Below are 22623 nucleotides of genomic sequence, written 5' to 3'. Positions count from 1 at the left end.
GCTACTGCTGCACTTCTCAAAAGATGAGCTTAATGCACACCCTGTTGTGTGTTATTACTATACGCAGAGTGCAGAATTAGATGGGAACACTGTTACATCACAAGCAGCCAGTGTGTTTCCATTCCCTTTGCTGTGTGTTAATCACTACTCAGACACTCTGTTCTGCCCTGGCACATCCTGCTGCTCCAGGGGCCACGGCTGGGTTGGGGCAACACTGGGTCTGCTTCCCTTGGTGTTGGGGAAGATGAATCAGGGAAACCTTATCAATAGGATTGCTTAGCAAAAGATTCTGAAAATATGAAACCTATAATTGAAATAGAAATGAAAGATACTTTGAGTTGTAGGATACTGAGTCTTAGTTACTCTAGAACCTGAAAACAATGGTCTGGCTGAAGGAGAATCCCTTTGGATTGAACAATCCCTTTCTGCTGGCTGAGGGATCCAAAGGTCAATGTAACAAAACAGAAGTTTAAAGAGTAGTTTTTAGAGTTTAAAATATAACACAGTATGGTGATACAGTAGTTCTTACAGGCTGTATGGATATTCTGTAGGATTTTGTGTCTTGTGTTGGTTGGTCACTGTAAATTAGAATATTCATCACAAAAGGAGATGTAATGGATTGTAACAAGGACCTCGCTCTCTCACCTTCCTCTTCCCCCTGCTCTCGCTCTCTCCTGCTCTCTCCCCTGCCCTTTGCTCTCTCTCTCCCTTCTCTCTCAGCTCTCCCCCTGCTGTTCTCTCTCCCTCTCTCTTTGGGGCTCCCCTCCAGCCCAGGCTGGGGGCTGAAGGCAGGACCCTTTTACCCGTGACCCTGCAATAAACCCACGTGTTCTAGAATATCCAGGCTGGCAGAATTCCTTGTCCCAGCCGTCCGCGGATTTGCCTACACTTTGGCAGGAATAAAATACCTTATTAATCTGCATTATTTTCATCTTTGGTATTTATCAAAGATGTACGGGAGAGATTGCTGCCAGAGTCCTAATGACAGGAAACTTTCCTCAGTCGAAATCTGTGGCAGTTCTGGCTTTTTTTTTTCCTTTTTCGTTTTTTTTTTTTTTTTTTTTTTTTTTTTTTTTTTTTTTTCCCTTGCCAAGGTCAGGATGAATGATACATGGGAAACACAGATTTTGAATTTGGACTTGGATGTTCATTGTTTCTTATCTATTTACACACTCACAAGCTGTGAGCTGTAATTAGCAAGTCAGAGAAATGAAGTAAAATTACTTACCTCTAACTCTTTCCAGGGTTATTTAAGCAATAGTTACCCAATAATGAAGTGACCCCTCTATTATTTATATTTCTGACCCAATAATGACCACACAAGGCACACACAGCGCAGACCTTTTCCACCCAATCACAGAAAACCACCCAAACCCACGAAGAAGAAGGTGAAGAAGAAGGACCTACACAACACCTTAAATCCTCACGTATTATTATACACTAAACCCCCAAAATCTAAGTTTCCAGCATTCCAAAATAAATCCAAATGCAAAGCAGTGCTGGAGGAGCACGAGGTAAGAAATCCCTGTGCAGGATACACCTGAGGTTTGTGATGAGACCTCCAGCCTCACTTTCCTTTAGTGTAGAGCACTAAAGAGCCAAAGCTGATCAATAAACCCTTACACACAGGAGCTGTTCATGCCAGACAACACCCTCCCAAAGGTGCTCACCACACCGAGGTGCAGGGCCAGCAGGGCTCACTGGGTGACTTCAGGCATTCTGGAGAACAAACTGGAGGAGTTCAAATCCCCTGGAGGAGTTAAATCCCTGGCAAAGCTGCAGGCACGAAGGTGTGGAGAGGCTTTGCTAAGCACAGCTGGTCCCCACAGAGGCGGGAGGGACAGAAAACAGTCCTGAGGATTTGCTGTGGGTCACGGAGGGCTTGGTGTCTCTTAGTCAGGTTGGAGAAATGTATTTGAAGCTATCCAGGAACAAGTGGCTGAAAGCAGCTCTCTGTGTAAGGTCTTGCACTCTCTTCCTTTCCCTTTGCTTAGCTTGTTTAGGTAGTTTGTTAAATGTCAAGAGAAAGGTGTGGGCTTTTTTCTCTTTCTTAGAAGCTTTTTTTTTTTTAATATAAGACCTGATGCTTGAATATAGCTGCATTTATCTTTCTTCCTGCCCTTTTTCAATCAGTGACTGGCTGCTGTATTCAGAGCCTGTGCCTCAAAGGGAGAACACTTTTCCTCCTCTATCACTTCTATTACTGTCAAGTTTAATCTTGTTTTTCTACGTGGAAGTTATTGTACCCAGGGCTGCAAAAAGGATTTCCAGCTTTACACAGATGAGGAATTCATGTTGCTGGAATATGAAATGGGCGCTCGAGGAGAAGGTAGTGATGTTACAGGTGGGGATAGTGATAATCCTGTCTGCTCCAGAGGCTTTCTGAATCTGGATCTGGGGCACTCAAAATGGCTTTCCCAAGGTTTGGGATGCAATGAAGTGATCTCTCATCCCTTCCTCTGGCTCCTACCAGAAGCCAAACCAGAGCAGTGCTCATGAGGGCTCCAGCAGGGGTAGGGAAGGTGTTTTCCTGGGCAGCTCACAGCACTTTTAATTAAGGGATAAAGAGGGTGGTGCAGGGAGACACAGAGGAGCAGATGAGTGACAGGAGCTGGAGTTACTTCTGAGCAGCAAAGCAGCACAACACAGAGCAGGGACACTGTGACCAAGGGCTGCTGTGGCCTCTTCTCTGTGTCTCCCTGACCCAAAGGACATGAACTGACCCAAAACTGCCTGACCTGTGATAAATAATTTTTGCTGTCTTCTCACGCAGCATTTTTTGATAACCTGCATCCTAAACTGTCTGTGCTCTCTCCCTGGAGGGACAGCAGAGATTACAGCAGCACTCATGTTCCTCCTGTGATGCTCTGCCCCATGGAGTTCGTGTTCAGAACATGTTTAGATCAGCCTCTCCTGTGTCTTGGATTAACTTGCAGCGATGGAAGCAGAAGAGCAATAATTTATTCCACCCCAAGGGCTCTGCTAAGCTCTTCCAAGGTTACTTTCATGAAGTGACCTGAAAAACAATATTCTTTTCCATTAACCCCATCGCCTGACACCAGCTGAGGCCTTCAGAACCTTACTGCCCCTACCTGCACAGGGGCAAACACCTTGTCTGCATTTCATCTTGGCCCTTTTCAGCGGAGCAATTAATGCTGCCATCAACAGCAAGTGACTGAAAGCTCGTTATCATCTGCCTAGATTTAATCCTCATAAGGTGGCCTGCTTCCCCCTGCACCACTGCTGCTCTGAAAGATGCTGCAGCGAGTGAAAAATCCCCTTTATTTGAAAAGGAGGGTGAAGAAACAAGCTTAATTCATTAAAGGAGAAGGATTAGCTCACATAAAAGCGCTGTTCAGTACAGCTAAGCTCTCCTCTGAATGGAAAAATAAGTTTTCCAGCAGAATAGTGCACTGCTGGAAAGGAGCTCTACATAGAAAGAGAGCAGGAGTCTCTGCTGTTAGTCATGAGTACAGTGCAAGAGGAATTAAACTACAGAAGGGAAAAAAAAAAGAAAAGAAAAAAGCTGACACTGAAGATCTAGTGGCCTCGTTGTAGATCTTTTAGGAGTTTTACTTTGAATTTAATCCAGTTTGGGGTCTGTCCCTGGAGCAGCTCCTCCGGTTTAGTGCTGTGGTAAAGCAGCTCAAGTGCTCAGCAATGAGAGCCATGCTGCAATAAATGGGAAAACTGAGGAGAGTCAGCTCAAGAACAGTCTTCTCCACCAAACTAACATACGAGTGGAAATTTTGCCTTTTATGGATAATAATATTTTGTCTGTAAATAACTCAGAGTGCTTTTACCTGTAACATTTGGAATTGTCCCGTTCTCAAGCCATCTGCATTTCACAAACTATCATCTCCCACTGAGCAGTGCAATAAATTGTAAGTGTAACCATGATAAACTGTAAATACCTTATTAATCTGCATTATTTTCAGCTTGTGTAACTTTTTGACTCAGCTGTGTGTTATGGAAGATTTTCTGATTGCCAACACAAACTCGTGCAAGCCTCACTGGAAAGGTACAAATATAATACAGCTTTTCTGTAAGCTCCCTTGTGTGGGACCCTGGGAAAATGGGAGAGGCTGTGATGCCTGAAGTTTGAGTTTTATATTTTCAGGTTCTGTGGTGCCCAGGGCTCAGCTCTGAGCTCACAGTCAGTGTCACTCAGCTCTGCACACAGCAGGGACACAAAACAAATCCTTGTCCTGCTGCACACCAAGGACAACTTTCAGCCCCAAAGCACAACCAAGGGTGGGCTGGAGGAGGGACAAGGATGGGACCTCACAGCCTGGAGCTGGAATTGGACAATTAAACCCCAATGTGCACATGGACCAAAACTTATAAAAATATAAGATCTTGTGACCGACCAGCCATTTTGTGACCATTCTTATCCCACCTTGGGTGCAGCCCTGGCCAGGCTCTGTCCTGCCCAAGGTGTACCCTAAAGGCCTTTCAATAAATATCTCCTTTATTCTCTGGCTCTGCCCAGTCTCTGTTCCAGGTCAGCCTTCCCAAGGCATCAGCTGTATCAATCTCAGCATTTATTTTAGGTGCTGCAGTGGTTGGGCTTCACTAACTCAGCATTTTAACCAGAGATGCCTCAAGAGATGTCTGGTACCAGAGTGATGCCAGTATTTCTATTAACAGGGAGTTTGTGGGGTTTTCTCTCAAGAGCAACTCTTTGACCGAAATGATGTGATTTGGTTAATGAAGTATAATGAACAACACAAACTGCTGTCTAAAAAAGTAATTAAGGGCTTTTGTATTGGTTATCCAGGATCTTTGTAACTTTGGCAAAAGGCACACGTTGTTGCACTTAGGGGCAAATTCTGCTGTTATTAAAATTCCACTGATTCCACTGGAGCTGTCCCAGAACATCCAGCTGAAGAAAAAGGCTCTTTCTGGTCCAAAATCTCCTCAGTGACTTAAAATTTGCCTGTAAAGCCAAATAAAATCTCTGCTCCTCAGACTGATACTGCAGAACAGTGAGAATTAGTTACCTTTTAGTGCCTTTTAGCAAGCCAAATGCTGATACAAGGTTACCAGATGGTGCACATTAGCACTAAAATAGGTATCTTGGAATAAAATAAAACATGCTACAGGACCATAGAACTGCTAATAATTGTTAATTAATGTAATGCACTGCTACTGAAAGGATGTGAAAAAGCAGATCTGTGCTATCTGTATAACCAAATATCCTTCTCCACAACCAGCAAAAGAAAGTAAAATATGGATAGACCTGCTCTAGATTCTTCCAGCTTTAATTTGGCTTCTTCCCCATGTGTTTAAAAATGGAGGCAGGCCCAAGGGATTAGTTCTCAGAGCTGAGCTGAAACCTAGTGCACTTGACAGTGGCAGAAGTGCATCAGAGCTTGTGTTCAGCCATGTGTTTAGGAGATGCAGCACAGCCAGGAAGATTGTCAAAAGATGTCCCCATTTGTGGCTGATGCTACATAATAACTTCTGCTGCGGATTTTTAAAAAGGAAAAAAAAAAAAAAAAAAAAAAAAAAAAAAAAAAAAAAAAAAAAAAAAAAGGAGGGACTCAGAGAGGAGCCTTTGGGAGGAAAGGATTTTGCAAATATGCATTTTAATGGCCTGTGCTAAGTTCCTGCAGTCAGAGCTCTCTGTCTGTGTGTCTCTGTCTCCTGAGCCCTCTTCTTTCCTGCACGGGGAGGAGATGAGCTGAGGCACTTGATGATGAAATGGAGAAAGTGCAGTCACTGTGGCTGATCCTGCGATCACAGAGGGACACTGCCAGCGTCACCTCGTGTTTGGAGCTCCTGCACTGAGCTGGAGTGCAGCCTGAGCTCAGTGTGCCCTGAAATCCTATGCCTTGATGCACTTCAGAGCCCCTGAATGCAGCAGGGAGCTGGGCTGGTGGGTGCTACCCCTGTCCAGAGTGGTGCTGTGCCACTGGAGCTGCAGCTGATGGCCTGGGAAGGCTGAGCTGGAATAGAGACTGGACAGAGCTGGAGGATAAAGGAGATATTTATTGAAAGGCCTCCAGGGTACACCTTGGGCAGGACAGAGCCTGGCCAGGGCTGCACCCAAGGTGGACTCAAAATGGTCACAAAATGGACAGTCATGACATCTCACACTTTTGATAAGTTTTGGTCCATTTGCACATTTTGGGGTTTAATTGTCCCATTCCAGCTCCAGGCTGTGAGGTCCCATGCTTCTTGTTCCTCCCTCCAGCCCACCCTTGGTTGTGCTTTGGGGCTGAAAGTTGTCCTTGGTGTGCAGCAGGACAAGGATTTGTTTTGTGTCCCTGCTGTGTGCAGAGCTGAGTGACACTGACTGTGAGCTCAGAGCTGAGCCCCTGGGCACCACAGAACCTGAAATACAGGAAAGCTCAAACCTAAGGCATCACAGCCTCTCCTGGCTGCAGCTCCTCCTCTGTGTAGGAATGTTTTAGAAGCCTGCTGTAGTCCTAATTTTTCAGGTATTATGTGATTTTCTCTGCAGGGAGCCCTGGCTCCATCACACGCTCACTGAATGGGGACACCTCTACAGGCAGAACAAATGTTGGAGCCCTGGGCACTGAGAATTCCAGGCTTTCTGTTCTAACAAGCACTGACCCCCAAGAAAACACTGCATTTGACCTGAGGCTATAGAACAGGCTTCCAAAGTTGAGTGATAGCACTAAGATTACAAGTGTGCAGTTTGAATAGAAGTGTGTGATATCACAGAGTAGAAAACTTAAAGCTTAAGGCTTTAAAATATATATAAAGTGACATAGAAGATTTAAGGCTTAAGCTAAGTCTTTCTTTTTCACCTTCTCATTCAAAGTTTTAGATAGTCTCTTGTAATTAAGCAGAAAAATCCACACTGCAGACCACAAGTATTTAGTTATTAAGTTAAAAGTAAAAAATAATTTGTGTCCTTTCATAATTAGACAATACGTGCTTAAAAGACCTTAGACAGAAATAGGGACAGAACCATTTTCACTCTGTTAGCTAGAGCTCACAGACACAGCACAGTCACAAACCCAGACAATGATGAAGCTGCTGAAGTGGCCCAAGTGACACGGGGACCTGGCTCACAGCGTGTTGTGGGTCTACCAAAAATACAATCTTACAGATCTTCCCAAAATGCAGAGACTGCCTTGGGGAGCTTTTTACTGAGACTGTGACTCCAACACAGTTGTTAAGTCCAGAATTACTGACATGGGAGTGAGCTGAATTATCTCCTCAAGACTGGATAAGCAGACTAGCTGGCACATTCCTGATACTTGGGGGTTTTTCCCCATTTGAAAACACTAAATGCTGTTTGTTTGGGGGTTTTCACCTTTCTTCATTATCATTTTAACAGTGACTCTGTGACAGGAGCAGCTGTTTTGAGTAAAATTCATTAGGGTTTATTCCTTATTTTTAATGCTGTTTTTAAGCTTTGAGCCCAATTTTATTAAAGAGCTTGCTTAATCCAGTCCTATAAAATTCTTGACCATTCCAGGGATGTTGCTGCATCTGAGATATTTTTTCATTTTATGGCTAAGCTTTCTTCTGGCCCCAAACACAACTGAAACAAAGATAGCCCATGGTTATCTGGAATTTTGCAGGCTCTGTCTTCAAGATAATCTTCATTTTATTATGGTTTCTATTTTTCTAATATTTTTCAGGCTTTATTCTGGGAGCGAGAGCTGTCCAGCTTTTTGATTCATTTTTCTTGGTCTTTGTATTATCTATTCTTAGTGGTAACAAGGACAAGATGTGCTAATATAGGTTAATAATCGTGCTATCTACAGCCTTTTATATCATCTTTGTACATAAACCATCCCTTCTTCCTGTAATTTATCACCTTGTGTGGATGAGAGATGTTTCATTAAGTTTAGGTGAGGTAACAGGGCTTGAAGAGGGAGAGCTTTTTTCCTTGGGTTGTGTTCATATTCAATCATATTCCTTTAGAAAATAAAATAATTAACTCAGATTGGCTCATGAGACAGTGTCAGGGAGAGGAGTGAGTTACTGCACCTGGCGCCAGCCCAGCGCTGCCTGATGGTGCACAAAACACATCCTGATGCTCACAAACCAGCAGCTTCATTATTCACCATCTTTTCTCCTAAGCTGTGCTTTTGGCACTGTTGTTTTACCAACCAAGAAGACGCCGTGGCTTCTGAAAAAAAGGCCCCGGAGTTTGCAACAGCAAAGAAATGACAAAACTAGAGATGCGGCAGGGAGAAAAAATAAAAAATAAATCTGCGTGGTTGTGGTCTTCCTTTATTCCCACTCAGGCAGTGAGTTCCTCTGATATTCCCAGTGCTAGGAAGTTGGAAGTTCTATGTGATGCTGTGCCCCTGATGCTGCAGAGCCTCGTCACCCCCTGCCTGGGGAGTACTTGGAGCACAGCAGCCCTCTCTCACTGCCCTGAATTAAATACCAACAATTCACATGGCCCTGAGCCTCTGGAGCACTTTTCCAGCATCCTCCCAAGGCAATGACAGAGCAAAGACCTTGGATCACAGCGTTCCCTCTTGCTGCAGCAGTTCAGAGACAAGAAATATTGCTCCCAGTCAATGCCTCTTTGCTATTCCACCATCGCTGCCACCAAAGGGCTGCCCCACCAGGCAGTGCTTTGCCATGGGATAGCAAAATACTGCTCACACGGGGATAAACAAGCCATAAATGTGACTTTGCCAACCCAGCACAGCTCTTTTCAACAGCCAGGTAAGGGCTGAGGGACTCCTGCTAAGCTGCCCTGCAGTTCTTCACAGATCTTTATAGATCCCAGAGCTTTGTTTTGGAGGAGCCTGTGATTTGTTACATTCGCTTTTCCCATGAAGAAAAGCTTTCCTTGGAAAAAAAAGAAAAAAAAAGTGTTCTAACTATTGTACCAGGAAGAATCTCCCACAAATCTGTACCAGGGGATCTAAACAGCCATGTCAGACTTCTGGCTTTGGGGTTTCAGAGGCAAACACGTGCTGGGTCATGCCAGGGGATGCTGTAACTGGGACTTAGGAGCAAAGGGAGGTGGGTACAGTAGGCACATCCATAGATGCTGGGTAGATAATAATGTTTTTTTGAAACTAAACTCCTTAATCAACAGATCTACAGAGAGCCCAGAAGTTTACTTGTGTAGCAGCACAAACAGGTTTTTTTTTTTCCCCCTGTAATAGTTCATCAATAGTTGTAATGGTTCCCCCTGAGAACCCATCACATCTGACTGAAAATTCACTGCACACAGTGCCCAGAGCAGGCAAGTGCTAAGAGCACTCCTACAGACCAGTAAAGACAATTCTCTGGGAAGCATCTGGGATAATTCCTGACTTCTCACCTGTCTGTATGTTCAATTACAAGCATGGCATGTCTGTGCTCGCTGTCATGCAGTTCTTGGCTTGACCCCCACCAGCATCCTAGGAAATAATAACAGGTTTTATATTGACCCAGGAGAAGGAAGGAGCCAGTGCCTTATTGCCACTGTCAGGAATCTGGTATCTGTCACTGCCTTAATCTTGATGCTACTTACTGAGTCCAGGAGATGTTTCCCCCCAGTTCTTTTTCACCTAGATTTAAGATTATTTGGGGACTGAGGCAATGGGGAGGGAGGAAAGATTTTCACAGTTAAATGTAATCATTAGCTGAAGTGATCTTTGATTTCTCTGTTGTTTCGTTTAATTAGATGGAATTCATTTTGAAGGCAGCCGCCAGTGTCAAAGGCATGTTAACTATAACTGTGAATTATTACTGCATCAATAAAAATAATGAAAAGCTTGGGTGCTAATGGAGCCATTAGGCTTTGAAGCTGCTTCTCTGTTTTCAGACATGATCCCTCTTCCTTGTTGTGCCTCTCAAATATTTCCACACTGAGAACTCATGGCCGTATTCTTCTCAACTGGTTCTATATTCTTCAGAACCTCCTTTTGCTCAGGAGTATTTCTGACCAGGTTCCGCCTTTCCTTTTCACTTTGGACCCTATTAACATGGAAATGACTGACACCCATCAGCCTGTCCCCCTCGGTGGCGCAGTGCTCCACAGACACAATTCAGAGCTGCCACAGAACTCCTTGATACAGATGACTGCTCCCAAACCTCTCCTCTTTCCAACCACCTGCAGGATCTAGATTTTATACTGTGAGATTTTTGAGAACTGAACTGTTTCTTTTGAACTGTCCCATCAGTGGTAGCACAGGGCTGGCAATGAGCTTGTACCAGCAAGTCTAAAATCAAGGGCTGTCAGTGGTAAGGGCTAAGCTTCACACTGGTTTCTGCACACAGGACAAAAACTCTGTGTGCATGTAGAAATAAGGCTAAATCACATTGTCTCAAGAAAGTTACTGGATTTGGGCAAGAATAAAATGGTTTAATGTAACCTTTATTTTCTGCTTCACAAAACGCTGTCTCTGTGCTGTGAATCTGTGGGATCTGAACAAGATTAAGGTGGATTTTCACTCATCAGCTCACCTGAAAGAGGATTTTTGAGGTCAAATTTTAGGTTCACTAACACTATCCAGCGCAGCAATCTTCTACCAACCTGATGATTAGCAACTAAGACTGAACACTTGCCTTTTATTCTCTGTAGCTCCCTCTTCACAACCACACTCTTCCAGAGGCTGTACTTGTAAACTCCTTTTCGGAATCCATATGGATCCTTTGGACCATCAGAAACCAACCGAATCACAGCACCATGAATCCTAAGATCCCTTTCACTTTTTATGCTCACGAATTAAGGAATTGCATTTGTAGTCCCATCTGTGAGCCAGCTTAATTTGGAACCATCTGCCACGAGAGCAAATTGCTAAAGTTTGCCAGATACCAGAGAGAGAGAGATGCTCGTAGCCTCCTCGTGTAAACAGCTGATGTCAGCTCCGATTGTTGAGAAGAAAACAGCCACCGTGGAGGTGCTCAGAACGTGGAGTAATTCAGATGCCTGATTACAGTCCTGAAAGGAGGGGAGGAAGGCTCAGCAGAGGTGTCTGGTGGTGCTGCAGGAGGGCAGAGGAGCAGGAGGGATGCCAGAGCTGGGACACACCTTCAGGGGGCTGCTGCCACCGCTCCGCACTGCTCGCCCAGGCAGCTCCAAACAAGGAGGCCCTTTTCCTTCCGTCTGGAAAATCTGTGCTCGTTTCAAAACAGGTTTGGGAGTGTGAGAAAATACAGCTATTGCTGGTCAATTGAGGGTGAATCAAATACTGGGGGGGAAATGGGAGTTTTCAGACGTAAGTTTGCTGCTCTTCGCTGGAGAGGGTTAGGTGCAGTCTCCAGCCTGGCTGAAAATATAACCCACTGAACTGATGTTTGTATAGTAAAAAAAAAAAAAAATCCATCTGATAGCACTTTTAGAAAAAAAAAAACAAAAACAAAAAAAAACCCAAAAAACAGCAAAACTCAAAGATCATACAGGTTGAGAAACAGAAGATTTTACAGGGAAGGAGAATTCATTCAACAGGTTTCAAATAGACATTCCCTTGCTCATACAAGGGAGCATGACTACTGTGCAGTAGTCATGAATTATGAGAAGTAGTAGTTATGAATTAAGAAAAAACCCAACAAAGTTCTCTGCTAATTTCAACCCCATAGGACCCCAGCCAGATCTCTGTTTTTGCTGTGTGCCTCCTGCCTTGTTTTGCCATTGCATGCACTGCACCTGTCCCATGCACAGAAAACTTTGCATTTTAACACTTCCACCCCCTAAAGAGAAAAGCCAAAAGTCAATACAGCATCTGCAGGTGCTAAGTTTTGCTACTTCAAACCTATCCCTGCTCTTTCTGATGGTTATTCAGTGGTTTGTTGTCTTGTTTAAATAACATGACAGTCATCACTTAGGATGGATTGCCATGCCAAGTACATCTATATTACTTCTCTGCCACTATGCAACACAACATCAGCCTCTGCACTGCCCAGAAAATCAAACAATAACACAATAATAACAATATCACAGCACCAGATGAGGCTCACTTTTATTTCCTGGAAAATGCATGTTTGCTGACTGCAAACCTCTGCAGGGAAACCCTCCAGGTTCCACGAATATAAGTTTGTTTTGTTGTTCCTCTTAATACTCATGAATAGTTGCTTGATTTCCAAAGGTCTGTCATGAGTCTGGGAAAAAAACAGCTATGCTATGGTTTAAGTGACTGGCTGTGTGACTGGTCAAAGAGAGCTATGGTTTATAATTGTCATTTATAATTGTATAATTCGTAATTGGAATAAATTATGCAACACGTGGTAATTACAAGTGAACCTGTAAAAAACACAAAATTAGAAGGAGCTCTTTGGGAGAGGAGGATGGGTCCTTCAAGCCTGGGCTTTCCTCTCTGCTGGCAGTGAAGCACTCAGAACATCTCCGTGCTCTCCCCATGGTTTCACCATGATGACTTTCTCGCTGACCCCCAAACCTCCCATAGCCAACAGCATCTTCCACAACAGCTGTAAATTGATCATCATTCTCCTGCCTGTGAGTGGTGAATCCAGCAGCAGACTCACAGCTCAGTACCCCAACCCCACAGCTCTGAGCTGTCCGGACTGGGCAGCACGGATTTGAGGAGAAATAAAAGAACTTAAAATAGCCCACAAACCTCCCGTTGAGACAAAGCTAAAAACAAACACATCCACTCGAGCACATCACTGCTGCTCTCCCCAGCAGCCTCTGGAGCGAGGTGGTTCATGCTCTGAAGGCTGCACATGTAAACAGAGCAATTTTCTCCTGTGCCGAGTGTGCGGGTTGTTATAGTTACTGCCTGTGACTTGCCCCTGCCATTGTCACGGCACTCGCAGTAAATGGCGCTTAAACAGCAGTCTAGCAGAGGTTTGCAGAATAATGACTCATAAAAATTTCACTTAATCACAGGATCTGAGCCTCTGCGTTGCCCAACCCCTTCATCCATCCTCCCCGCTGCTCCCCGGCTCTCACATCATCAGTGAGATCCTGAGTCTCTTCCATAAGGAGCACAGCAAAGGCCACTAAATGTATTTGAAACTTCTGCTCCCTGAAAAGGTCATGGTGCAGGTGGAGAGCAGAGCTCTTCCCCTCGGGCAGCTCTCAGAGCCGGGTCTGGAGCTCTCCTCTTGGAGGCTCTTGGCTGATGTGAACCTCCCTCTGCAGGTCCTGTTTGTGAGGAGCCACGGGTTTCTACCTTGTTTGGGGTGTTTCTTTTCCTGACTGTGAAAAACGAGCTTCACTCTCCTGGTAATATTCAAAAATTTAATAAAGGACAATGGGAGACAAGGATAATAAAGCAAATTCAGCCAAGAGCCCACTTGCTGTTTCGGAGACACTCTTTACATACCTTTTCTATTGCATCATCCTATGGCACATTCATAAACAATTATACGTATTTAAACTTTCCCCCAAACTATTTCACATGTTCCAAGAACTGTTCAGCTCCTCCTCGGGTCTGCCTTTTTAGAGCATGTGCATTTCTTGGCCGTGGTTTTAGTCTGTTCTGATTATCACCTCCAGCTTGGGTTTGGGTTCATACTTTCTACAGACAGCAGTTGCTGATATTTGGCATATCAGCAACAGAGGTCTTCATCGTGGATTGTTCATTGGATATGATCCCAATCAAGCAGTTCAATTACCACAAACATAACTATAACGGCTATTTCACTACTCTAAGTTTAGTTAATAGCAGGAATAAAAACTGTATCTTTATAGCAAAGTTGCTTTATGACATCCATTTTAATATCTGCGAAAAGCCAATATTATAATACGTATTTATAACACTAACCAGATCCAGCCACTCCACAAGAGGCTGGGATGAGGCAGCCTGTAAGAATTGCTGTGGGGATTGTGGCACGGTGATAAGGCTGAAGATACACACCCATGAAAATGGATTATGCTGAATGATGCTGCTCAGCTGCTTTTGAGATGCAAAGACAACAATTAACCGAGCTGACGCGAAACGACGCAAATGGGAACAGCTCTTCATGCCCGGCAGCCAGAGAGAGACACCAGGCTTTGGGAGAGAGGCAAACAACAGCCTGCACAGGGGCAGGCAGCAGGAAAATGGAACCAAAGGTTGTCCCAGCGCCCAGGGGCAGGTGAGTGAACATTTGACAGGGAGCAACCAGAGGATGCTGCTCCTGCACCCAGAGTGCAGCAGAGACAGGCAGTCCCTGATGGCAAACAGGCTGCCACACACGAGCCAAGGAGCTGTCCCCACACGGGCCTGTGCAGGCAAACTGAACCTCTGTACATTTAATCAATAGATTATACTGAACCTCAGATATAAGAAGTGTGCTGATACCATCTTACAAACTTCACAGCCAGACAGAAACCTTCCTGTGAGGTGTGATTTTTTTTGTTACTACAGGGTTTTTACGTGTTTTAGAACATCTGAGGAGCTGGTGAGGGCAAAGCTGTGCTGATCTGCTTTATCAGATGCTTTTTGTGAAAGCAATTAGGTGTGGGGCTCCTAAAGGACCTTCTGAGAAAGGGTCCAGCAAGGACAAATAATAAATGTATACTGATACTGCTGTGGAATTAGCATCAGGAGCTTTTGTTCAGAAACCCCTACTGTAACAGCTTTGTGATTCCACAAAATAACCAACTTTGGCCCAGCTTGTCCTGTCACTACACATGAAATAAATGTTCATCACCATCACTGCATGAGCAGTCAGTGGAACAGCTGAAAGGGAAGTCCAGTCCTGCAGCCCTCTAGCAGCAAACGCTTCCTGCAGTCTCCTGAAGAGCCTGAACCCCAGCCAGGGAAGTTAATCCAAGTTTGTTCTTAGAATCTTGCACCAAGCCAGTGCCAGTTTAAAATACACTGATGAAATCTGGTCTTGTAACAAACCTTGTAAATAAAGCTGAAACTGGCACCACATCTCCCCCACACTTGCTCTCCTCCAACTTGTAAACCCTGCAGCAGATCCAGTTCTGGCTACAGAGAGAGAGCTGGCACAGAGAGAACGAAAAATGGAACAGGCCTACTATGAAATGGATCACTGAGCTAGAGACATGGGGCTGAATTTCAGCTGTAATAAATCAGCCTCGTTTCACGGACCTCTGTCTCTGTCCAGTTAAGCCAGCAGGGCTGTGGATTTGAGTGGACACAAGTTTTGGTGTTCAAGGGATGTTAGAGAAATCTACATGAATCCCTTCACTTGCTTTCCGTGACATTTCAGGAGAAACTTGTCATTAGCCTGCTATAATCCTCATGCCACTGAAGAAAACTTTCCTATTCTCCTTTCCCTCCTGCTGAGCTGCAGGATGCTCAAATAGAAGACCAAGGGGAAAATGGCTCATTCTTAATGGATGGTCTACTTACATTTGGCAGACTAAAACTCAGCACTAACATTTCTATTTTTAGGTCAGAGAGAGGAGTTTCATTATCTCTCTAGTTTTTAAACCACACATTAGAATCACACTGCTACAAGAATGTACAGTGCTGCCATTTCTAAATAATAAGCTGAGCACTCTTCAGTTCTGTCAGGGTTGATCCTTATTGTTTGCTTTGGCTACATAAAATTACTATTGAAAAGCTATGTGCTCTGGAGCCTATGCATTGAAAACATTTTCTCCTATGATTGATTGGTATTAATCTTTCACACGCAGAGGGATGTGTTCCCTTCCAAAGGAGGCTTGATAAAGAAGGATTAATCAAGTTTTGGACGTTCCTCTCTAAGCAGTGAATACACAAAAATTATCAGTGGTCAGCAATGCACATAAATTATTCTAGCTGTTGGCAGTAGTGCTTACAAGTGAGAAGAAGAAAACCAGAAAAAAACCCAGTTGGGGTAGTTCAGATGTGGAGTGACAGGATTCAGACTCAGTGATTTTTCCACAAAGATCTTTATGTAACTTAGAGATGGCTTTGCAGCTAAGGATCCTTCCTACAAGTCACTGCTGTAAGTTATGTCCTGCCTCAGCACTGCTGCCCTGGAGCTCTCTGGAGAGGGAGACCAAGATGATCTGTCTGCACTACAGTGAAGGACTGAAACCCAGCAGACTGTTTGCTGGCTTCCAGTTGTAAATAAGCTTGTGTTCTTTCAGGATTTACTTATGGAAAGCAATTCCACTTAATATCAGCACAACGGCGTGGCAATAGTTCATATTTACAGATTGTAATATAATTTCAGAGAGCCACAAATTCCTTTAGAAAGTGCTCGTCTATAAATCAACCTATAAATCAGTGTGTCCACCAAACACCGTGGGGCTGGAAAGAGCACTGAGTGAAAGAGGAAACAACTGAGTGCTAAAGTCAGGCAGAACCTGTTTGCTCAGGCTGGAGAATTAGAGAATTACCATCCAGACAGGGCTGCTGTGGGCATTTAAAGCCATGGACCAACATCTAGCAGTGTAGCTGAGACAGGCACAGCACCCAGAGTGCTTCAATAAAAACTTCAGGGGGTTTCAAGTATCAGCACCATGTTATCTAGAAGCCCTTCATACCTTTTCTGTGTAGCAATCCTCTGGGCAGCGTTCCCCTGACTTTTTCAGCCTTCTGATGTTTATGTTTTTGTACTGGAATTTCTCACGGGCTTTCAGGTAAACAGAGAGTGCTGTTTTGGAAACTGCACACTCCTCTTTGGAGGAGGAACAATGGATGGACACCTAGTTTGACCAGTGGGGTCAGAAAGGTGGCCTCATCCTCCAATCCCTGATCAAACTCCAAAAACTATGTAAGTCACAATCCCAAATAAACTTCCCTTTTTCTGCTCTAACAGCCTGACAGTTTGAGTGTGGTTCTTTTTGTGTCCTTTAGCTACAGGGCAGCTCCCCACAGCTCTGGCTCTTTCTCTCTCCTTCTCTCTTCCTTCTGCAGTTCCAGCTGGCTGTTTCCTGTCCCTAGCACAGCCACATAACCCTGTCTGTCCTTTGTATAGTGTCTTGCCTTATCTGGCCCTCACACAACCAGCCAGCCAACCAATCAGCCAGCCAACCGGCCAACCAACTAACCAACCAGCCAGCCAGCCAAACAACCAACCAGCCAACCAAACAGCCAACCAAACAGCCAGCTAACCAACCAACAAACCAACCAATCAGCCAGCCAACCAACCAGCTAACCAACCAACCAACCAACAACCAACAACCAACCAACCAATCAGCCAATCAACAACCAACCAACCAACCAACCAACCAGCCAACCAACCAACCAGCCAGCTAACCAGCCAGCCAGCCAACCAACCAACCAACCAACCAGCCAGCCAGCCAGCCACCCAACCAAACAGCCAGCCAACCAACCAACCAACCAACCAACCAACCAACAACCAACCAACAACCAACCACCCAACCAGCCTCCTCACACCATGGCCAACTACCTCACTCTTTTATCACACCCAGCAGTGAGGGCAAGGCTGTGCCCGCTCTTTGGTAATTAACAGCTGCAATATATCAGAGGCAGAATTGCCTTTAGCACTATCTCTATCTGTCTTCCCACAACCGAGGACTTTGACTTTCTTAATGCAGGACAACAAATCAAAACTGGGGACAGTCAACCAACCTGTTTTTCCCCGCTGGGCTTCCTGTAGTTGAGCAGCAGCTCCACAGCTCCCACCACCTCCTTCCGTATGGCGTAGAGCAGCGCATCCCCCACATAGACGCTGTGGCTCAGCAGCAGCTCCATGATCTCCAGGTTCTCATTCTCTATGGCTATCAGGAGGGCGCTGCGCCCCAGGGGATCCATGCAGTTGATGTTGATGTTGTAGTAGATCTCTGCCTCCTGCAGGGCGTGTTTCACGCTGGCATAGTCCCCCTTCTCCACGGCGCTGAGGTAGGCTTTCTCTTCCGACGAGAGCTCTGCCTCCGCCCGCACGATCTGCAGTGGGATCCGGTCTCGGTACGGGGAGAAGTTGACCTTTTTGTAGTATAGCTGGGCCATGGCTCATAGTGACCAGGCAACCTGGGAGGGAGGAGAACCACACATCAGTGACATCCCACTGTCATTACGATTCAGGGCGGGTCACGTAACAACACATAGAACTCTGATTTCTTATGGCAAAGACAGATACTTTTATACAGGGTTTTGGTGCAATGAATGGGATTGGTCCTTTAGGGCACCACCTTTTTGGAAACATCTCTACCAGTAAACAAGTTGGAAAAACACCAGGTGTCAGGAGGAGAAGCTCTACAAGGTTGTTTTGGGTTCTTCCTTATGATTTCCCAGGCCAGACTGGGAGAGTTCTGTCCTTGGCTCTCCCACAGGCTTCAAGGCACTGCCTGGAGCCTGAGAATCCACGTTCTGACCACTGTCAGTCACCACACAATCTCACCGAGGACATGTGTGAAAAATACTAAAGGTAAGAAGATTTTCAGAAGCTGTGAAAGCGGGCCTCAGAAACAGAAAGAACAGATAACTTGGAGTTACCTGCAGCTGCCAGGTCTGAAAGCAGAGAAGATGCAATGACACAGCCAGCAAAGACATGAAACAACAGTTTGGGGTTTTAGGTTTGGCCAGGATAGACCTTAAGACTGCAGGAAAATATGCTTAGCAAGACAGTAGAAAGTTTTAAGCTTAACATTGTATATTGTTAATAGAAAGCACACAAGCAAGCATCATTTGAAGCAGGTGTATGTGTGCTTTTAGTGACTGGCTAGAACAATTGTCTGTAAGCTTCAGCAATGTGCTATTGGCTGGAAAACCTTTAAAATGCCCTGTAACAAAGAGATCTTTGGCTACTGCTGGCAGGTGTGAGCTGTTGCCATCTTCCAATTGTCTCCAACCCTGTTATGAGGCTGATGCTGCAATAAAACTCAAGGAACATCTCCCAATGGTTCCATCCCGTTTGAGCAAGATGCCAGCACAGGGACAAACGTCCAAAGGGCCATCACAGGAAAAGCTCCCCATCCCTTTTTAGGATGTATTCTTAACACCTCCTGAGCAGCCCCACCTTGAAGAGCTACCTGAAAGCATAAAGGTGGCACCACCACTCACAATGACAGAAACTCAGCATAATTTTTTATCTTGTTTCAACACTATGCCATTGATGTCTCTTGTCTGGTCAGAAGTGTGATCTTGATGTTTATGGGTGATCTATCACACGCAAATGGTGGATTTCTCACCGTTGCTTTATTTCCCACCCAAAGTTCTTTTTATTTCCTCCTTTTCCACTGCTAAGACACGTCCTCAGCATCTCTGATCTGTCAGTGATGGGAGCTGCTGATTTACACCCTCCTCTTTACAGTAATAGATTCATTTTGAACATTTTTTGCTCCTGCTTCCTTGCTTCCGACTCTTAAAACAGCCTTTTATTTTTCCTTAGTGTTTACTCTTTGACTAGGTCACGGTTTTATTTTTAAAGCCTGCATGTTTTTAAACATTTTTTCTCACCCTCTTCATTTATAAATAGGACCTCAAGACAAGCTGATGTATAAAGCTCCCACCCTTGCTCTCTAAAGGCAGTGATGTTGTTTTTGTGGTCCAGGAAAACAAGAAGTAAATCCTGCCCTGGAACAAGTGCAGCAAACTGAATGAATTGAGGTTCCTTCCCTCACCTCAAAGATGCCAGCAGGTGCCTGGAGTCATGGGAAACATGGGCTGGGAATTCACAGGTAAGGGAAAAAGGAACCGGGCTTGTCTACCTCTCCTTGGCGCTGACAAACGACGCCAGGTCAGCACCAGGGGCCACCAGCTGCTGTAACTAATTGTGTGACTTCTTCCATCCCCTTGCCCAAAGCTCCGCAGCTTCCTGCAGCAAATTAGCAAATTTTTGGTCCATTTTAGTGCCCTATCCTGGGGGAGAAGGAGGTGCTGACAGAAGAAGATGAGGAGGAGGCCGTGGTGGCTGCAGAGCAGCAGGTCCCACCCCAGGCAGCCGCAGAGGCCGGCTGCATTTCTCCTCTCCAGAGTGGGTGGATCTGAGCTCCAGCCCAGCTGACACTGCAGAACAGTGGGAGGCTGTAGCAGACAGCAAAGCTGCATCTGTGAACTTCCTGGGGAGCCAGGGATCTGCAGCAGCAGTTCTGGCACCTTGGGGAATGTGCTCACTCAGGATCCTGCTCTCCTCCACGTGCCAAAGAAGTTTGTGTGTTTGTTACGTGCCCAGGGATGCTGTCACACTGCTCACGTGTGTCTCTCTGCACAGGCAGAACCACAAAACCCAGTGCTTCAACCTCAAAACACAGACAAAGGCACTGGAGGCCAAAGGACCCAAAATCTGAATAGAAACCATAAATATATCGGCTTATTTTCTACAGGGACATTATGCCACTAAAGCTTTTAGAACTAAGAAAGAATTTTAGTGACTCAGAAGCTTCAAGTTTCAATGAACTGCATGTATAACCAACCACTCTGGTTCTCAAAAGCACCAAGGATCACAGGTCATTTTCAAATTCTGGTTTTGAAAATATTTTTCCTCTGGTTTTGAAAACGTTATTCTTCTTATACCCAGCTAATTCCTACTGGAATGCTGACAGGAGACAGAGGGATACAGCACAGGCCTGGTAACAACTAAGGACCAAAGATTTCTTTGGGAAAGTAAGGATAAACCCAAATGGGAAGGGAAATGTCCTTGTGTGACAGTCTGGCTGATGGGAGCAGGGAACACCAATCAGTGGGACTGGTGCCAGAGGACAGTAGTCACCATGTAAAGGTCTCCTGGGGGAATCTGTTGGCTCCAAAAAACATGAGGGATTCTGGCAACAAGTGCAGCTGCTAAAGTGAAATTGGGTATTTTTCACTGCTCTTTAGTTTAATTGGACGTTTTGTCGATGGTGAGTAACATTTGCAATGAGTTATAACAAATGTCACCTTATGAGACATCATGCCAGCATTGGATCCCTTTTTTCCTCTACAGTTTTGTAGAAAGGAAAGAAAGCTTCAAATATCTGAACTCCTCAGTGAGATCTCATCTCTCAGTACAACCCCAGTCCAAAGAAAGCTAATAATGTTAATACCTCAAGCATATAGAAAGCTGCAAGAAAACCAAACAGGAAAGACTCACAGAATTAATGATCTTCCTGGATTCCTCTCATGCCAACACCTGCCTAGCCAGACAAACACATGCTGCTGACTGGGTTTGGAAATAATAGCAGGCAGGATTAAAAGAAAATAATAAAAATGTCTGCCTGGAGTTCATGGAAGGTTTCAGCTGCCCCTCAGCCAGAGATCCAGCACAATTTACAGACAGACCCTCCAAACCTGATGTCTTTGTCAATCCAAATGATCTGACAAAGCATCAGTCAAACCTGGATGGAATGAATGAGCACAAGATCCCTGCTCTGGCTGTCACCTCTCAGCACCACAATTCTCCCAGGAGCAGCATCTCTTGGTGAAGCAGATAATTCTGGTAGGTCCTAAACACTTGTGTTTCCCAGACTGGTCCTGTCTCCTGCTTAACACTTAAAAAATTACAAAAATATTGATGGAATCCAGGTAAGAGAAGGGGAAGGCAATGCACAGGTGCTGCCTAGAGAGAAGCAGCAGTGACATTCCTGAAAGGCAGCAAAAATAGAAACACAGTCACACTAAAATTTTGGAATGGGTGCAGAGAGCCTGAAAACTCATGTTTTCCATATGAATTCTCTTCACAGAGAGGCATTTTCTGCTCCTTGGGTTACTATTTGGGGCAAGGAAAATTCTCCCCAGCCTATGCCTGACTGCAGATGCCTCAGACAATTTCCAGTGACTGGCTAATGCAGTGCTGACACCTGCACCACAAACAGGTGGAGAGAAACAACCACAGCAAGAGAAATAAAACAAACTACTCAAGATACAGGCAGGAGCACTCAGTTTGGACTCTATCCAGCAGAGATGCCTTTCTCCCTGAATTATTATTCCAAACCTCCGAGCCTTTTCAGGCTGACACCACTTCTGTGGTGCCCAGCCCAAGAAATCAGAGTTTTAGCCCCTGGAAATCAGCCATACCTGGCAGGAACAGCTGGCCTGGTTTGGGGAAAAAAAGGCTTCTGGCCTTGTGCCACTAAAAATTCCATAAGCTGTCGCTACAGAAAAGTTTTTAGGGTCTGTTAGGAGTTGAGCCATCCCTGAGCTGCCACTTTACACACACCACACACTCCCACACAGCCCTGTCCCTGGGGAGTCAGGGTGACCTGGGTGAAATGGGATGAGCAGGACTGAAGGGGAGGCAGCCAGAGCCAGTTTGCAGCCATGTATCACCAGGCCCATTACAGAACAGGACCTTCCTGGAGTTTATTTGCTTTGATCATCACCATGAAGCTGATTCAGAGGTGGGAAAGCAGCGTTGCTCCTGGTGGCTGAGCTCCCTCAGGAACGGAGGCAGCAGAGACTCTGGGGGTACAGAATTTAGCTGCCAGCTGAGGAGAGCATCTGACAGCCTGAGGAACTGATCAAACACTCTCTTGGACACAAGACCAGCAGCAGAGTTACCTTTCCTGTTGCTTTTCATCTTCTTTTCTGCCATAGTCGGGATTAAATGCTCGAGATGGTATTTCATGTTCGGACTCAGATGTTTATTAATTCTTATCTCTATCACAGTCTCACAAGGTGAGAGTTCTACAGCACTTCTGGCTAACAAACTAAAAAATGCCCCCCTCCTTCTCTACACTGTCTTTTAAGCACAAACTGGCCAATTATGAAACGACACCTAAATTACTTTTACTTCTAACCCAATAATCAACACCCGGGGCCCACAATTCAGATTTTTCTACCCAATCACAAAACACCACCCAGACCCATGAAGAAGAAGGTGAAAAAGAAGGACTCAGCCTGAGCCCTAAAACCTCCATCTTGCTTTTTATATATATTACTGTATTCTAAATCCTTA

The 22623-nt window shown here is 45.0% G+C and overlaps 1 protein-coding gene across 1 annotated transcript in view; it reads right to left on the bottom strand.

Moving 5' to 3' along the window:
- TRPC5 (transient receptor potential cation channel subfamily C member 5) overlaps window positions 1-17759 on the bottom strand; it is a 69688-nt gene extending 51929 nt beyond the window's left edge. The window contains exon 1 of the mRNA XM_066333934.1: window positions 17382-17759. Coding sequence (XP_066190031.1) covers window positions 17382-17759 — 378 coding nt within the window. The remainder of the gene's footprint in view (window positions 1-17381) is intronic.
- Between the last annotated feature and the right edge of the window lie 4864 nt (window positions 17760-22623).

This window comes from Sylvia atricapilla, chromosome 21 (genome assembly GCF_009819655.1).
Source record: "Sylvia atricapilla isolate bSylAtr1 chromosome 21, bSylAtr1.pri, whole genome shotgun sequence".
NCBI classification, from domain to species: domain Eukaryota; kingdom Metazoa; phylum Chordata; class Aves; order Passeriformes; family Sylviidae; genus Sylvia; species Sylvia atricapilla.
Note: the sequence above shows the minus strand (reverse complement) of the source record. Positions and strands in the feature narration are given on the sequence as shown.